The sequence below is a fragment of the Saimiri boliviensis genome, chromosome 12 (assembly GCF_048565385.1).
Source record: "Saimiri boliviensis isolate mSaiBol1 chromosome 12, mSaiBol1.pri, whole genome shotgun sequence".
Lineage (NCBI taxonomy): Eukaryota > Metazoa > Chordata > Mammalia > Primates > Cebidae > Saimiri > Saimiri boliviensis.
In genome coordinates, this window is record NC_133460.1 from 79079816 (window position 1) to 79098746 (window position 18931).

Sequence of the window (18931 nt, forward strand, 5' to 3'; positions counted from 1 at the left end):
ACTCCTAAAACTCCTGTGTGCTATATTGGTCAGGGGACAAGTTAATAACTGTGTTTACATATACACATAAATATATGTGATATATGTCATACTGCCTCATATAAATTATAAACTCTTTATAAGCAGGAAAGTATTCTGTGCTTATGTTTGCTGCTATAAATAAGAGAGTATCTTTCACCTTCAATATATTCTATATGTAGAGAGAGATTATATGTATATTGATAGATTTGTTAAATTCAATATGATGGTTGTTCTTTATAGTATGTCAACAATACTCATTATAAACAGTTTAATGTCTTTCTGCAAAATAGCCTTATCCTCATGCTTCGTTTGAAAATACAAAACCACCTTTGACCAGAGTCTGCTGTATGCAACAACTGAGGTGCTTTCTGTGGCTATATCTGGACAGATAGCTGGACTCTAATGAGCTGTTTTGGCTCTCATAGGAAGTGGTTGAAGCCATTGATCGAAGTGCCTTCATCAACTCTGACCTGCCAATCATCATATCGATTGAGAACCACTGTTCATTGCCTCAGCAACGAAAAATGGCAGAAATTTTCAAGGTGAGCTCTCAACAAAAAGGCAGGATGGTGTGTTAGCAGAGGGGTGTGTGGGCCCTTGTCTTGCAATTGTCATTGGGTTGTTTTTTGTTTTTTGTTTTTTGAGACAGAGTCTCACTTTGTCACCCGGGTTAGAGTACAGTGGCGCAATCTCAGCTCACCACAACCTCTGCCTCTGAGGTTCAAGTGGTTCTCCTGCCTCAGCCTCCTGAGTAGCTGGGATTACTGTTGTGTACCCCCATGCCTGGCTAATTTTTTTATATTTAGGAGAGACAGGGTTTCACCATGTTGGGCAGGCTGCTCTGGAACTCCAGGCTTCAAGCGATCTGCCTGCCTTGGCCTCCCGAAGTGCGGGGTTTGTAGGCGTGAGCCACGCACCCGCTGTCATTGGGTATTACACGAGGCCTTTGTGGACCACACCACAGTTGGACCTGGGCCGTGAAGCAAATACAGTTAGGGTCCCACAGATCTGAGAAATCGGGCTGTTCTCAGCCTGGGCCCTCTCTGGGATGGTCCCTCTTTTCAGCTGGAATAATATATACATTGCTCTCTGGTCTCCTGACCCTTTCCAGAAAGCCTTAGGAGGAAACAATAGACCAATTCTCCAACATTTCTGGTACCACAAGTCAGGGATGCCAGGATGTCATCTGTCAGTTGTATGTGGAAAAGCTGAAAATATCTCAGGAGAAGATTTGAAAATAAGTCCAATCTTCTTGTAGCAGAAGATCTTATACCACAGTACAAGGATCCAAGTTAGCAAAGAGCCTAGACCGGCCAGCACAGTTGCTGTGTTAACACTCAGCCGTTCCTTATGTAAGGGAATAACGTACCCAGATTTAGGAGCAGGTATTCCATTATGCTTCCTGCTTCCTTTAACGGTAGAGGCATTTGTGGAAATGTGGCTCTCAGTGGGAAGAGGGGCACTAGCAAAAGAAAATGTCCCCAAATATTAATGTCAACAAAACTAATTAACTCTTCATATTGTCTTGGCCTAAGGTTTGATTTTTTTTTCAATTAAAATAAAATAAAACAAAATAAAATAAAACTTAAGGCCAGGCCGGCCCAGTGGCTCACACCTGTAATCCTAGCACTTTGGGAGGCTGGGGCGGGTAGATCACTTGAGCTCAGAAGTTTGAGACCAGCCTGGGCAACATGGCAAAACCTCGTCTCTATGAAAAATAAAAAATTATCCAAGTGAGGTGGCATGAGCCTATATTCCCAGCTACTTGAGGGGCTGAGACAGGAGAATGGCTTGAGCTCAGGAGGTGGAGGCTGCAGTTAGGCAAGATCATGCCACTGCACTCCAGCCTGGGTGACAAAGTGAGACCCTGTCTCCAAATTAAAAAAAAAACCAAAAAACTAGAAATAAAAGTTGCCGTATTTTCTATCCTTACCCCAATAGATTACCCTGTGTCTGTCTGCCTTCTCTCCACCCACCTCCTGGAGAGGCACACACTCTGCTTTGGAGATTGATGCTCGAAATCTTTGTGAGAATTGTGTCTGTGGTTCTTCACACTATGTGGGGGCAAATTCTACCTAAGTCTCATCTTTGTCCCTACACCCTGTCCCCTCCAAAGTTTCTATCCTTTTGATTTGACTTCATCTGAAACTAACCTTACTGGACAAACAACAGCCTCTAACTGGTTCTCTGTTTTCTTATTTAATACCTCAGACCTCAGAATATTTTCCTAAATAGTTAGAACTGACCCCAGCTGCAAAGTGGCTTCAGTCTCTCCTCCTGTCCTTCTAATCACCTCCCTTCCTTTCAGTAAGAAACTGTGAAGGGGGCAGAGCAGGGGACAACTTCTTTCCTAGTTCCTCTTCCTCAGACTTCTTAAATAATTCAACCAATCTAAAATATCTACTATATTTATGAAGTATACATGTATTTATCAATTATAGATAAAAGGTATTGATTGTATGTTTTTCTTTATTCTTTTTAGACTGTGTTTGGAGAAAAGCTGGTGACTAAATTCTTATTTGAGACTGATTTCTCAGATGATCCAATGCTTCCTTCACCTGACCAACTCAGAAGGAAAGTGCTTCTTAAAAACAAGAAGCTAAAAGCCCATCAGACGCCAGTGGATATCTTAAAGCAAAAGGTACTCCCCTGTTGTGAAACTGGTTATGAAAAGGCAGTGTGCTTAGAACCAAAAAAAAAAAAACAAGTCATTCTAACCTTTCACATGACCTGCTGGTTTACTAGTTTTTCAAGATTGAATTTCCTTAAATGATAAATTTGATTTCGGGCTTTTCATAGACCAGTAAATTCTCTCATCTCACTCACCTAAGGTTTAATTTGTGGAATTGTTCCCACATCGAATAAACCTCTGTTATTTAATGTATTCTGAGTGGGATGATGGGTGACTCTTGTGTCTGAAAGTGAGCTTCAGGGTTGGCCATCCCACAATGGCTGCTACAGTCCCCTTTAGGGAGAGCCCCCTTAGGGGAGCACTTGGCATGGAGCTTGCAGTGGAAGCCCAGTAGCAGCAGCCCTGTGATCCCAGTGTGTCACTGGTTTGTGCTGCTTGGGCCCAGATCTCGTCCACAGAGATCTGTGCCCAAGAATGACAACCCCACCTGTGTAGGAGACCCTCAGCCCAAAGGTCTGTGAAGAAAGTTCAGGTCCAGAACACTGAGTCTATTTGCCAGGCTGCACCTACTTATCCCACAGGATAACAGCTGGTAAAACTACTTATCCTACTTAGGAGGGCACTCTTGCTCCTAAAACATCACTTTGGAAACTAGCCAGCTACAGACTTGCTCTCAGGCTGACCTGTCTTTCAAAGAGAACAAGTACATAGATGCTAAAGATTCAGAAGCCAGTTTCTTGACGAACACCCAAACCTGCATATTCCCTTGAAATCGTTGTGTACTCCAGAGGTATACATTACCCAATTTGAAGATCACTCACAACTCTGAGCCAAAAGTTGCAAAATCAGCCACCTTCAGGGGCTAAGCAGGAAACATCAGTGTGAGGAGCCGGCTGGATACAGGACAGCTGGAAGTGGTGAGGACAGGAGTGGGGTGTGTACGCCTCATCAATGAACAGCTCGAATTCACACTGCACCAGCCAAACAAGTCAGGTCTGGAGGTGAAGTCAGCCCCAAGAGCCACCAGTTGGAAACCTCCACACCTTGATCCAGATCTACACTCTCAAAGCATCTCCAGGTGACCTGGCCTTTGCTAGGGTTCCAGAGGCCATGTCACCTCTGCTGATGGGCCTTGTTATGACGTTATTTAACTGAAATGTTAGCATGTATACTCTACCTGGCCTTTCTCAAATGCCACCTCAGTGACTGACCACCCAGCAGTGGTGCTTTTTTTTCCAGAGCCCTGTTCATCTATGCTGGTTCCTCCATCCAACAATTCCGGCCCCACCCTCGCTGCCAAGCAGATAAAGTTGTTAACCACACACACCGCTAAGGTCTTCAAGATATATGTGAATGTCCTTGCCTTTCCCATTCTGGCGCAGTCATTTGCAGTTACTTATAGGCTTTCATTCCACTAATGAACAGAAGCCTTTTTTATGTTGAGCCCAAACCTTCCTTCCTGTACCTCCTTCTCATTGGCCCTCCCTCTTCCCTCTGCAGCTGTACAGACTAATTTTATATTTAGAAAGCTATCATGTGTTTCCCCACGAGCTTTTCTTCTCCAAGCTAAAAATTCTTGTTGTGCCAACTGTTCCTGACAGGATATGGTTGTTAAGACTCTTCATTTACCATTAAGAATATCGTGGCTATTCCTGAATTTATCAATCTTAAAATGTGATTTCCAGAACTAAGTCAGTATTCTAGATAGGGTCTTACAGCCCAAGAACAGTGAAACCATCACCTCCCCTAATTTGAACTTTAAACCTTTGTTAATGTGGCCTCAGACTGTTTTCTTTTTTAAAAATCTTGGCCAGCTGCTGTGGCTCACACCTGTAATCCCAGCACTTTGGGAGGCTGAGGCAGGTGGATTGCTTGAGTCTAGGAGTTCAAAACCAACCTGGGCAATATATCAAATCCCCATCTCTACAAAAAAATATAAAAATTAGCTGGACATTGTGGCACATGCCTGTATTCCCAGCTACTGGAGAGGCTGAGACAGGAGGATCATCTGAACCTGGGAGGCCAAGGCTGCAGTGAGCCATGATCGTGCCACTGCACACCAGTCTAGGCTATAGAGTGAGACCCTGACTCAAAAAAAATTCTTGAGCACACACTGGGCTTGTGTTGAGCTTGTAGAAAATAAAAGGCATTCAGTTATTTTCAAATAGACATGCCCAGTCTTCCCATTTTTCCAGATTAACAATAAATTTTAACCTTTTGTATATGGGAGCCTCATATTTATCTCTGTTTTTGCTCTTCTTGGTTTTGGTACAGTAATACAGTGTACAAGGTTCTTTGTGAATTTGGTTTCTGTCATCTGGTCCATTGATTAGCAGTTTCTCAAACTGCATCTTCATCCCAAGTTGCCTTTGAGTCAGCCAGCTATGGAGAAGAGCCTGTGCCCTTCTTAAAGAACCCCCGACATTTAGATGATTACTGCTGCTGTCTGGTGCTCTCCTCTCTTGTAGCCTGCATTTCCCATAGTGTGCTTCAACCTCTTTATTTATTGATTTATTTATAAAACCGAAAACTGAAGGCTGGCCACTTGTGTGACTTTCTCAAGGCCACCCAGCTCACAGCAGCAGAGCTTTGTCTCAGATGTGGGTTTTTATAGAAGCCCTTTTCAAAGATGATACAGAAGTCAGAATTATTAATAAGAATAATCACTGGAGCACTTTGAAAAACAGATTCTAAGGTCATGAATCTAAAGTCAGAATTTCCACAAGAAAGGCCTGGTCATCTGTTTATATAAAAATAAATCCTTAAGTTACCATGGTGTCTGCAGAAAAAAATAATAATAATTCATATAATCCTGGAAGTTTGAGAAACACTATTTATCTGCTGTTTTTTCCCCAAAATGAATTACCTTATCCAAAAAAGCTAAGGATGTTACTGTGTAGTAAACTTGTTCTTAGGAGACCCTTTCCAACTCTTGCAAGCCACCTCTTTATTTTCTAAGTTCTCACAACCCAAGTGATTAATACCCCATCATGAAATTTTGTCAGTTATCACCTTGACATTGCCCACAGTATAATTTCCGTAGCTTACTTGTTCCTCATTTTGGAAAAATGGGACAATGTAATTCCCATTTCCAGTTTTCTAAGACTGCTTGCAGCCTTTCATGATGACTTCCCAGGGAGTATCAGCAATGATTCCATTGTCACATCTGTAAGGCCTTTTGGTTTTCTTGTAGATCATGGGTCTAGACCTAGCGATCTGACCTCAAATAAACTGGGTCAATGCCCAGAGCTCCAGTGGGCTCAGACCTATCCCTTAACATAGAAGGCCTACGTCATTTCCATACAAAGAACTTGCCATCAGCAAGGATGGACTGATTCAGAGCAGGATTTATGAAGCCCTCCATCTGCCTCTGGCTTGTGCTGAGATGCATCCTGAGGTCTTCTAACTATACCCCACCTGTATTCTCCAAGATTCTGACATTCCTCTCCTGAACTTGAACCCAAAAAACTCCAACATTTCTCCCTAGATAACAGGCACTGTGGCAAGGTACTGGGGAAACAGAAAGGTAAAACGTTGCCCCTGCCTAGCCCTATCAGGACCAGTCTCCTCATCTGACCCATACCTCCAACCCTGACCTATATCCAAGTTACTTTTATTCAAGGGCTGAAGCCCCATTTTTCTACCCTAGAATAAGTACGATATTGCATAGAAGGGTCCCAGCTGCTGGCTGTTCACCGGGCTACCTCTCCCATGCTTCTGCTTGAGCATCTCAGGGGTCTTGCCACCCCACTTTCAGACACTGCTGTCCGTGGTTCTTTGAGCAGTGTCCTTCTCCCATGCAGTTCTCACGCTTTCCTGCCAGTGGGTCTGTCCAGCCCTTGGCCTCATCATTCCCAGCACTTGGCGTTACCTTGAGTGCTCGCTGCGTCAAGGCCCTTCTCCTATCAGCCATAAACAGACCTGCTTGTGGGACTCACTTGTGCCTACAACAGATTTCCCAAAGTTTGGAAGAACACTAATGCTGTGAGAAACTCTGAGAAGAGAAAGATGGGGAAGAAAATCCTTCCTGGTTAAGTAAGCATGAGACATGTTGCACTGGAGATCTTTGAAGACTCGCAGTGTCCTTTAGCATACTAAATGAAGGCTGTGTGAAACCCTGCAGTTTGGTTAAGCTGCTGTTTCCAGGCATTCAATGTGTTTTGTGGTTCCTGTGATTGTGAGTTTTTCCATAACACTTATTAACACCCACAGAACTCCATAAAACCCACTTTGAGAAATCTCAGCTTAGACAACGTCCAGTTATCTGGAATAGGTTTCATCTGGATATGGACATAGCCTAAATTGTATCTTCCTTATGTATATATTTTTGTTATAAAGGTAATATAACCACATTTCAAAAAATTAGGGAATAGAGAATTATTTTAAAACATACATAATTCCAGGGTCAAACACACCTGTATTACATGAGTTCTTAACCTTGGTAATATCCACAAATAGAATTTAGGGAGTCTGTAGATATAAATGGAAAAAAAATTACATCTTTATTTTCACTAATTTCTAGCTGAAATTTACCATTTCCTCTGATTATAAATGTAGGGAATAAACTACAGTACTGTATGCAGTACCTATTGTCACCAATAGAAATGGCAACTTTTTCATTATACTTTCACAGTTGTCACTAATATCTCCAAGAAGTATTTATGCTCAATTTACATTTTCAAAAATGTTACTTGACCTACTACTATGTTTTCTACTGTGTTAATAAACACATATATTCTAATAGCACAAATTTGTTCCTATAACATGTGATAACTGTTTTCAACAGTATTTCCTTTTAATCATTTCATTGTATGCATTTACAACCTCATTCTGAGAAGGGATCCCATCTCACCAGACAAGCAGAGAAGTCTATGACACAAAAGCAAGTGAAGAACCCCTGCTGTGTTCACATTTACTATCTAGCACTTTTATGACTGTCATTTTATATAACTGCACTTTAAATATGCAAAACAAAGAATACAGAATTATATGTATATTTATATAGTGTATAGATATCTGTGTGCCCACACATTTTATATATAAAATATATTAGCACACACACATACCTATGCACACATACACATGCAGAATTGTCTATATATATGTGCATATATAATCTATATATTATATTCAATTTATAAATATTGAAAAATTTATTGTACAAAAGAATTTGTTCAATTCCTTTGTTCAATAAACATATATCAATTATTTTTTCATGTCTCATTCTCTCAAGCAGACCACCATTGCTACTGACCCATTCCTCTATTGATGGACTTTGATTGTTTCTTGCTTTTAGTTCATGCAAGTAACTTTTCCTATGTTTCAGATGATTTTCTTAAGCTAGGCAGTTTCTCAGACCTGTCCGGATGCTTATCACTTCACAGTAATTCCAGTAAACATGGAGTATGTGACCTTCCTGGCTGCACATATCAACTTCCTAAAGCTTCCAGGCCTGTTTTGTTAATCTGATTTACGGTTCAGATAGTCTTTTGAAAAAACTTTATTTTAACCAACAATAATTCTTTAGGCCTCTTTGTCCATAAGGATTCTAACATTGTTCTCAAGGTCAGGGGCCTGTATATATTATTTTAAGAAGGGGAAAAAATGGTTTATTAACAAAGACATACTTTCAAAAATTGATGGGCGATTCACTTCCTCAGTCATTTGGGATTGATGCTGGTTCTCCAAAGCACCAACGCTTTCTCTTGGAGGGGTTGCCCTGGGAACCTGACTAGCTGGGCACCTCATACAGTCTTCTGGAGACTGTGTATAAAAGCTCCAGAATTCTTCCTGTAGAAATGCTAACATTCACCTGAGTGTTGACATTGCATTTCAAGTGAATCTAGATTTTTTTCTCCTCTCCCAAATGTATCAAAATAGGTTAAGCTACTTTTAGCGATTGTGTTAAAAATCAGGGGTAGTTTTGAAGGTTGTAAATGAATTCAGTAGCTTGGCATCTGCAGTTTATAATTATTGCTATTTTACAGGCTCATCAGTTAGCATCTATGCAAGCACAGGCTTATAATGGTGGGAATGCCAACCCCCCACCTGCCAATAATGAGGAAGAGGAAGATGAGGAGGACGAATATGATTATGACTATGAATCCCTTTCTGATGGTAAGAGAAACAGATCCCTATGCTGTGCACAGGAAAATGTTTGGATGATTTTCCACATTTTTCTTTCTAAAATAAACCTGGAGCTCTAGAGATCAATAATACAGATTGTTGTAGTATTGTCCAGGAGTTTCTGAATTCAGTCACTTAGCAAGGACCGAGGAAGGAAAGGGATTCTGTTAGCCACCAGTTAAGGAAAGAAGAGGCAGGTGTGGGAATTTACAGGGAGTCATTCCTATGACAAGTTTTTAGAGGAAGAAATGAAATTGCAGCAAAGAAATCTTGTTTTCACCCTTTAGTTTCTAGTGTGGCTGATGCAGTTGGCAGTAATTGTAGTCTGAGGCTTCGTCCTTTTTCCTGCACCACCGGCAGGGGGCAGCATCACGATTCTGTGCTCTCTGTTCGTTTCACTCTCATACCACTAAGCCAACAAGATCTTTCCTTCTGACCCTACCAAAGAGAAAATACATGGGCAATTGCTAATGTTGCAATACAAAAAAGTCACATGAATGATGTTAACTACAGATTACTAGCGAAGGATTCTTCTCACCTGAGAATTAGGTTTTCAGTGTGTTTCATTTGCTTTAAACACTTGACAGAGATTGCAGAATGTTTACTCGGGTTCCCTTGCTGATAGAAGACTGTTTCATTTTGGTGACGTCTGAAAGACAACAATATAATAAGAAAATGCCAAGGTTCCTATTTCTGTAAACATTATACAGTAGAATATATTGTTTCTATGTAGAATAATTGTTTTGCTAAATATGCAGATATGCCCAGACCAGAAACAACTTACCATTAAGTTGTGTCAGGCATTAAGACAACTGAGCCACTTCATCCAAATATTTGCTGCTCAGCAGAAATTTGGGTTGTCTCTAATCATAGTTGAGTTTTGTGAACCTCCATCACTTGTTACACTGCAGTCTCTGTCTGCCCTCAAATATAATACTGAACTATGTCACTTAATATTTGTCCTTAGTAATAGTTGATTGCTTCCTACCATCAATTAAAAGCCAATTTGCTACACCTGAAACCCCATGAGCTAATATGAGGGACATATCTCATCAGATAGTAAGAGGGAAAAAAATTAAAAGGAGTCAAGACAATTTCTCTACAGGCTATTCCTGAAAAGTCATGGGAATGTGAATTTTTTATAGTCTTCTTCCCCATGGATTTCTTCGCTATTACAGTTGCAGTAATGCCCCATAGAAGAACAAATTGATTCAGATATGAAATAAAAAACACACTTAAGAAATTAACTAATCCACATGTCCTATGCCCCTATAAGTAGTTAGTCCACTAGAAAACAAATTTGCTTTCTCCTAAGTTACTCCTGTGCTTTTTCTGTACTTCTGAGAACAAGAAAGGAGAAAGTTTTTAGCAATTATTATTATACTGTAGATTTCACATAAAAATAATTATTATAGATGGTTTTGATTTGCAAATAACAAAATGAACAAGTGGGAGGAGGATCTTTCTGATTTATTTTCATTTGGGACAGTAAAATTTAATTCTATACCACTGAATTTCTAAGATAGTTGCATGCATTTTTAAAAATCCACATAAGTAGAGATTGGGGTATCAGTGGAAATGGGGACCCCGCAAGGCTCTGTTCCAATAGACTGTGAGACCTGAGGCAATGTCCTTTTCATCACTTTAGGCCTTACATGCCTCAGATATATAAAGAAAAGGTTTTGTGAAGTGTTTGGTGGTGTTCTTCCTTTACTTCCAGGACTAACATCTATGATGTATGACCACTTAAGCCCACTACCACTACATGAGTATTTCCCCTTTCATTGAAAGATCCCTCTGACTGGATGATTCTCAAACAGGCCTTGTAGTTATGCTGTGACTTGTTGAAGCTCATCCAGTTAAGGCTTCTGTATGTGACTATTAAATGCCTTGCTAACCATACGCCTTTGATTATTGTTGTGACCATCTCCACTTTCTCCAGCAGGGATAGAAAACAGAAATCTGCCTGCTGTGGGAAGCACCATGACCAGCCTCTTAGGGGGCCTAAAAGGTTTCCTAGTTTCTTGTAATAATGGGTCCTTTTGAGAATCAGATGAAAGCTGTCACCTCTGAAAAATAAAATGTGCTCTCAAAATTCTGCACAACTATAAGAGTTTCATAAGTTTCCCAAGACCCTCATGAGCATCCTAGATTAAGAACCTCTCTGAAGTCAGGGTGCCCAGTTTATCTCTGTGGCATCTCTCGTCTTTTGTTTTCATACCCAAGGATGTTAGATTCATGCCAACGTGTTATATTAATTCCTTTATTTAAATAATTACTTAATTGAATTACTTTGGGCTATAAAAATTTGACCCAGCAATCCTATTACTGGATATATACCCAAAGGATTATAAATCATTCTATTACAAAAACACATGCACATGTGTGTTCATTGTGGCACTGTTTACAATAGCAAAGACCTGGAACCAACCCAAATGCCCATCAATGATAGACTGGACAAAGAAAATGTGGCACATATACACCATGGAATACTACACAGCCATAAAAAACGATGAGTTTGTGTCCTTTGTAGGGACATGGATGAATCTGGAAACCATCATTCTCAGCAAACTGACACAGTAACAAAAAACCAAACACTGCATGTTTTCACTCATAGGCAGATGTTGAACAATGAGAACACAAGGACACAGGGAGGGGAGCATCACACACAGGGGTCTGTTGGTGGGGGGCCAGGGGAGGGACAGCAGGGGTGGGGAGGAATCACATGGAGAGAAATGCCAGATACAGGTGATGGCGAGATGGAGACAGCAAACCACCTTGCCAAGTATGTACCTATGCAACAATCCTGCATGATCTGCACATGTACCCCAGAACCTAAAGTACAATAAAAAAAATGTTGAAAAAAAAATGAGATAATGCCTAGCCACAGAATTATTGCAAGAAAACCCTAAGGAAGTTGCAAGTGAGAGTTATGTATTTTAGAAATTGCAACTCTGCCTTTTGGGTAATAAATGCTTAATGAATATTTGTCTCCCAACCTTGTGTACCTTGTGACTAGTTTTGAACATACACTACAGACAAATTTGAATTTACAATTAACATGGACATATTCCATGACAATGACAGCATGATTCCAACAAATCACTGTTTCTGTCTATTTGAAATGAAGTCATATTGGGAGTATTACAATAGTAACTCAAAATATGTAACATCGATGTGTCAACCCTTGGCATGATTCACATTAATAATGTTCACTCTTACTACTAGTCCTTGCATCACTCAACAGTCAGAATATTAAATCTATATAGCATTTCTTGTTTCATTTATCTGATAATCTAAGCTGCTGTTATTTATGCTTTACTTCATGCCTTTGTTTAATTTATCTGGTGTTTGTCTTAATTTTCTCTTCCTTTACCCCTTTCTGATTCTGTTTTTCTGTAGCAGATGTCCTTACTGCCTCCCCTGCTCCTAACGGTCAGGAAGGTAAATGCCATTTGAACTGGGCATTCTAACTGCATGGACATCAGCATTCTGTTTCCAATTTCTTGGGCCTGGTTAGCATGACATTGTGATACTTCTGTGAATACACATGTAATGAAATGATTTATCTCATTTACTTCTTAGCCTGCATGGCCCTGATTTGGTATAAGGTCGTTTTGGTCTAAGCATTTGTGCTCTGATGAGATACTAAATCTTGAGTGAGAAATTAGCTTCCTTGTTTTTCATTTTAAAAGGCCATCATCACGATACACCTCTAATACCTTTTGAGTCATTCAGAATAGAAAGGCAAAAAAAGAGCAAAATATGATTATATCTCATACTTATTAGATATATTTTATTTTCTGTAATTATGATTATCACTTAGTAAATTAATAACAGTCATGAAAGCTTATTAATTATAATTGTGAAAACTTGCATTGTTAATAAGTCCCCCTAGGTTTTGGCATTTCTCAAGGCAAAAGAAGTAAATAGCTTCATTTCAAAGTGAGGGTGTTTAAAAGTGTGCCATCTAGAAGTGCTTCAGTCACTAAATCATTCCTGAACATGTGCTGTCAGCTTCTTGACACAGGATTCTTCCATAATATTTACACAATTCCAATCATCTGTATGAAAATGAGCATCCTCATTTAGATTATGTCTGTATGCCAGATTATTTGGAATCATTTAAATTATGTCTATAAGTGACAAAAACTACTGGTCAATAAATCAATTAAGTTGAAAATAACTGCATCAACCCAGTTTTTACAAGTATACTTCAAGCTATCGTTTTGTTGACATACTATACGTAGAGCCTCATTCAAGTATCTGGATGTCCTCATAGTGATGTATCAGTAGCTCTTAAGTGAAGCATTGGGTTCTTTTTCACTGAAGTCTGCTAACTTATTTTCAGACAACATTCTAGAAGACAGACCTGAAAATAAATCATGTAATGACAAGCTTCAGTTTGAGTATAATGAAGAAATCCCGAAGAGGATAAAGAAAGCAGATAACTCAGCTTGCAACAAAGGAAAGGTGGGTGAATGATTTCTGTTAAATGACACTTGGGCCTTGTGGTGCTCTTGTCAGTTTCAACTGGGATTCCACTTCCTCCCTATCCCTCCCTTTCACCTTTCCCCTCACTTTCCTTTAGATATCACAGTTCACTTGGTGATATTATTAGATACCCACCTTCCATTTGTGGAAAATTAGTCATTGATTCATCCAACCAATACCTACTGATGGTCCACGTGTGGCAGGTACTGAAGTGGCACAGGAGGCGGTTTAGTGATGGAGATAGACATGTCAATTCTGCCAAAGATAAGTGCATAGAACAGTGATTACACTGTGTTACCAGAGAATTAAGGACAGGCTCTAAGGAAAGATGATGTTTGAGAAGGAAGATTTGGCCAAGCAGACAAAAACAGGACATTCAGGTCAAGAGGACAACCTGGTATGTCCAGGGAATTGCAAGAAGTTTTAAAGGCATTTGGGATGACCAAGAAGATAAACAGGGGCCAGACAGCAGAGGAATGACACTGAGAATAGAAAGACAAATGAGATACCCAGACCCTACCCTCAAGTGCCTCATGGTTTATAGACTCCAAGCAAATCTTTACGTGTAGTTGCAATGACATTGTTGGATAATGGAATTATAAAATATGTCAAAAATTTGAGCCACAGAAGAGACATAGTCAATCTTCTATTTATTTAACAAAGATTAATTGACCATTCCACATGTAAGACAGCGGACCATGCACTGAGGGAAGATGAAGAATGAATTAGACTCATCTTCTGCCCTCAGAAAGCTTTTACTCTAGGAATGCTGTTGGGATATGTATAAGGATAATTATCGTGCAAGGGGAAATACAGTCATCACACCAGAAGAGAACAGATAAAGAGCTTTAGGAATTCAGAGAGGAGTGACATATACCTTCCATGTAAAATGGTATCATTTTCCCTTACTAGGTTTATGATATGGAACTGGGAGAAGAATTTTATCTTGCTCAGAATAAAAAGGAAAGCAGACAGATTGCACCAGAGCTTTCGGACCTTGTAATCTATTGTCAAGCAGTAAAATTTCCAGGTAAGATTAGGCAATATCATCTATAACATTTAAAGATACCAAAGGTTAAAAATATGCCATTTATTTAATTGGGCATTGTGAACACTCTCAAAATAACTAAATTGTGTTGCTGAAATCATTGTTATAATACCTCCTAAATATCTTTATTGTTATAATTTGCTTTGATGCTCATGAGGAAAAATACCATAATTCATTTTCCAGATCACACAATGTTTTTTATAATAGTTAATAATTACTATGAAAATAATAATTTCTAATTGCTAAAATGTATTAAGTACTTAAGTACTGGGATTTGTGCAATTTTACATACATCTTCTTTACTGTTCATAATGATTATACAAGATAGGTGATATTTCCTCTATCTTAAAATAAAACAAAGTCTGAGAGAGATGAAGTAATTTGCTCCAAGTTTCAGAGTATATCAGTTAAGATTCTTTTGTCTGAAAGTGGCAGAAATTGACTTAAGCAAAGGGAAATCTTTTGACTCATGTACTTAAAAATGAAGACACACGAGTTTCAGGTATAGCTAAACCAAGGCACATGCTTTCTCTCTCTTCATTTCTCGTTCTGCCTCCATCACACTGGCTTTCTTTCCTTTATTTTCTTTGTGGTTACAAGATGGCTTCAGCAGGCTGGCACTACATGCTTCCAGTTTCAGCTTCAGGGGAGGAGGATCTTCCAGAACTTCCCTCAGAAGTGTCATTGTTTTTCACTGGTCCTTTACCCAAGTGTCATTGTTTCTCATTGGGTCCTTTACCCAAACCTTAACCAATCACTGTGGCCAGAGGAATGCAGTGCTCTGATGGTCTGGAGCCCATGTCACACGTTCCATCCCTGAACTGGGTAGCAAGGCCCCACCCAAATCACAAGGACGAAGGATGGGGTTGAAGTGGAAGGGGAGATTTCCCCAACCGACAGTTTCTAGAAGTACAGTGGACTTAGGCTGACGAACCACTTCCCCAAAACAGTGTCCTTTTCAATTAATGAATGGTAGACCTATGGCCTGTTTCCAGAGTCCTGCCCTTACCCCTTATACTGCCTGGCCTCTCTCATTTCAAGCTGTTTTCAATGAGCTTACTCAATTATGTGTTCCACAAATGGAGTACCTGGGATGGAGGACAAACAAGAAACTCCATAAGTACATGCAACTCAGAAAAATTCATCTTTTCATACTAAGAAAAAGGATTCTCTTGAATAAAATTTCTGAGAACGGGAAAGTGGCTGAGATAGGAGCATCAGTCTACGCATTAGTAAACAGGGTATACTGACTTGGCCTGGAGAGAGGCATTAAAATGTCTTCATCTTTTCAAGATGGGCTGAACTCAGGTCCTGGCTCTCAGAGCATATCTTAAGCACCCAGTCTCACACCATGCCTGGCAAATGGGCCAGAGGCATTGAGCTATTTAAAAGTTAGGCAAACTGGGGGTGGTGGTGCATGCCTGTGGTCCCAGCTACCAAGGAGGCTGAGCAGGAGAAATGCTTGAGTCTAGGAGTTCAAGTCCAGCCTAGGCAACATATATAGCCTCTAAAAAATAATAATAATTAAATTCTTCAAATCGCAATTAGGTAATAGTGACCCTTTCATGCACCAGAGTCAAAAAAAATTATTTAATGATATGATGAAAATCATATATTTAATGAGATTAAAATCATTTTTAATTGCAAGTTTTCTCCTATAAACTGTTTTTAAACTTTTGGCAGCTGGTACTGCTGGTCTGCTAGCAAATCCTGTGGAGGAGGATATGATTCAATAAGTAACCAGCAGAGATTTCAAAGAAATGCAGGAACCTAGCCATTTAAGTTTAATTTCACAGACCATGACCTCATGGCATAAAAGTACAATATGAGCATTATTTGCAACTGGCAAAACTCTTTTTATGATGGCATAAAATTCTTTACCTGTCAAAGAGCATGGAGGCTGGCATGTTCTTCACTGCAGGAACAAGGATGAGAACAGGAGTCTCTGTTTAAGAGTCATACCCACTGCATTTCTTATTCTTTATAAATGCAGCTGGTGCTACACTTGGACCATCCCACTGACTGTCTTCTCTTCTCAAGCACTTAGTATATAAGGAGCACAAATTCCCAAAAAGATTTGAAGTCAGCATGAAAGAAAAAGTCTCTGTACCAATAGAAAATCATAGAAGGATCAAGAGGTCATTTGGTAGAGCTTCTAAGCATGTGGTTGTTCGGCTTATCTTTAAAATTCCAAGTATGTTGTTTTTTAAAAGTGTTCACGTAGCACGCATTTTTTATAGGTATAGTGTATTTTAATTTTTTTAGAAAAATTAAGTTTCTTACATTTTCCCCCAATTTTATTTCCTTTCTCAAAATAGTTAAATTGGATTGCCAAAAATTGTTGTTACAATACCTTCTAAATATTTATTGTTATGTGTTTGATGCACATGAGGAAAATGCTATAAACTGTTCATTTTGCTATGCTGTTTGTTTTAATTTTGCTGCATTATCAATTTCAGTGTATGTCACTTTTCATCATCCCAAGTCCCTTCTTATAAGCCATATGAAAAAAAAAAAAAAAAAAAAAAAACCTTCATTGCAGTAAGGCACCCAACAATCATGTGGTATGAAGCCCACAGAAGGGAAGGAACTTCCCCACCATCAGAAGCTAGTTCAGTGGCAGAGCAAGAGCCAGAACTGCCAGCTCCAGGGTTGGGCTCTTTGCAGCATACTACGGAAGTAGCTGAGTTTTTTTTGACATGCTTCCTCTCAGGGTTTGTCTCTCAGTTGCATTTAGTACTTCTGTTGACCTGGGTTTTTTTCTCCTTCTAATAGGAAAAAAAAAAGAAGGGTATAGTACTTTTATTTTATGACCCTACCAACATAGTTTCCAGTATCTTCCCACAAGCTCCCCTGCATCCTCCACTCTCCTCAGGCACCTACACACACTGCTGTCTTTCCAGTGCTAGGCCTTTGCTCAGAGTGTTCTCAGCCTTGCCTGGCCTTCCTGCTCCCCTTGACCCCTTGACTGGGTCCTTGTAAAGTATCTGAGACTCTTCAACTCACTGCAACATCTCCTTTCTGGAGCTCCTACATGTTTGGGTACCTCCTAGATACCGAACTGTTTCATGGTTAAGAGTACAACCTTTTCTTTTGAGTTTTTAAATTTTGACAGCTTTAGTGGTACAAGTAGTTTTTGGGTACATGGATGAATTGTATAGTGATGAAGTCTGGGATTTAGTGTACCTGTCACCCAAGTCATGTACATTGTACCTTATAGGTCGTTTTTCATCCCTCACCTCTCTCCCACTCCCTATTCGGAGTCTCCAATGTCCATTTTACTGCTCTGTATGCTTTGGCATACCCATAGCTTAAAAGAGTACAATCTTCTAAGAAAAATACTATTCAGGGGTGACAAGATCATCAGATAAGAGCATGGGTCAGAGACCTGGGCTCTTGGCTACGATGCTCTGTGATTTGGCCAAGGCAAATCTCTCTGAGCCTTTCTCACTCAAAAGTGGATTTGACGAGAATCCTTGTTTGTTTACCACACTTGCTGAAATCTCCAGAATCACCCAGGCCACCTGATTAACATACCCAGCCTCCAGCTTCTCTTCCAGGGATTTACATTTGGAAGGCACTGCAAGGCCCTGGTCCCTGGGTTTCTAAGGCAGGCGATTCAGGAGCAGGCAGCGCCAGATGATCTGGAAATCTGATTCTCAGGGGAATTTTGCCTCATTCTCCTTTGGATCCACCACACAGCCCACAGAGCAGGTGCACAGGGATTCCATGGTGAGGCTCGTCCAGAAGATTCTGTGACGTCCAGAGTTCATTTTTATTCCTAGACTGAAGGATCCACATGGGGAGAGCCTTGCAAATGTCAGTCCGTTCCCTGGACACCCACTCTGATTTTCTCAGCACTGAGAGTCAAGCTTTGTTCATCAAACAGTGGTTTACTCACAAGCCATTTGAATGACAAAAGTAGAACCCTACTGCCTAGGACAGCTTTGGGATAGCTGGATGTGGATTCCTGGCACTGAGTGTTGCCGTTCCCCACAGAGAGCCTTGGTATTTCCCATAGCCATTCTGGGTTACTCAGACCCACAGTGGTGCTGCAGGTTGGAACACCTTGGAGGGCAAAGGAATGCATTTCAGGACATGAGAGGGTTAGGAACAGAACTCTCAGGAGAATGTCAACCAACGCACCATTGAGAGGTAGCCCTGTTCACCAAAACTCAGTTACTCTCGGTGCCTCCCAGTATCTTGCCAAACCAGTGAAGACAGCTTTTCAGGCCTACAGGGACCAGGTAAGATGAGGCCCAGCTGTGCCCTGCAGGGCATGGCAGGCAAGGCACTCAGGAAGGAGAAGTGTGTGACCCTGAGTGGCTCTCAGACCATCCCCAGACTTAGCTTCTCTCCTGATTTTAGCAGTGCCAATATGTTGAATCCTCTGATGTCTCTGGGAGAGCATCCAGAAGAAAGCCTAGCACTGATTATATTTACAGTAATGCCTCACTTAACGGCAGGAAGATATGCTGAGAAATGCTTCCTTGGATTATTTTATCATTGCACGAAACATCAGAGTGTACTTAGACAAAGCTACAGTGTAGCCTAGATGGTGTAGCCTGTCTCTCCTAGGCTACAAGCCTGTATGGCATGTTACTGTACTG

The 18931-nt window shown here is 40.3% G+C and overlaps 1 protein-coding gene across 4 annotated transcripts in view; it reads left to right on the top strand.

Annotated features, from left to right (window-relative positions):
* PLCE1 (phospholipase C epsilon 1) overlaps positions 1 to 18931 on the top strand; it is a 299887-nt gene that overhangs the window by 246560 nt on the left and 34396 nt on the right. For 2 of the 4 annotated variants that reach the window (XM_074382600.1, XM_074382602.1), the window contains exons 17-22: positions 447 to 563; positions 2504 to 2662; positions 8641 to 8770; positions 12182 to 12223; positions 13131 to 13252; positions 14186 to 14303. In XM_074382600.1, the coding sequence (XP_074238701.1) occupies positions 447 to 563; positions 2504 to 2662; positions 8641 to 8770; positions 12182 to 12223; positions 13131 to 13252; positions 14186 to 14303 (688 nt within the window). The remainder of the gene's footprint in view (positions 1 to 446; positions 564 to 2503; positions 2663 to 8640; positions 8771 to 12181; positions 12224 to 13130; positions 13253 to 14185; positions 14304 to 18931) is intronic. The other 2 variants (XM_074382601.1, XM_074382603.1) reach the window with 1 other exon arrangement.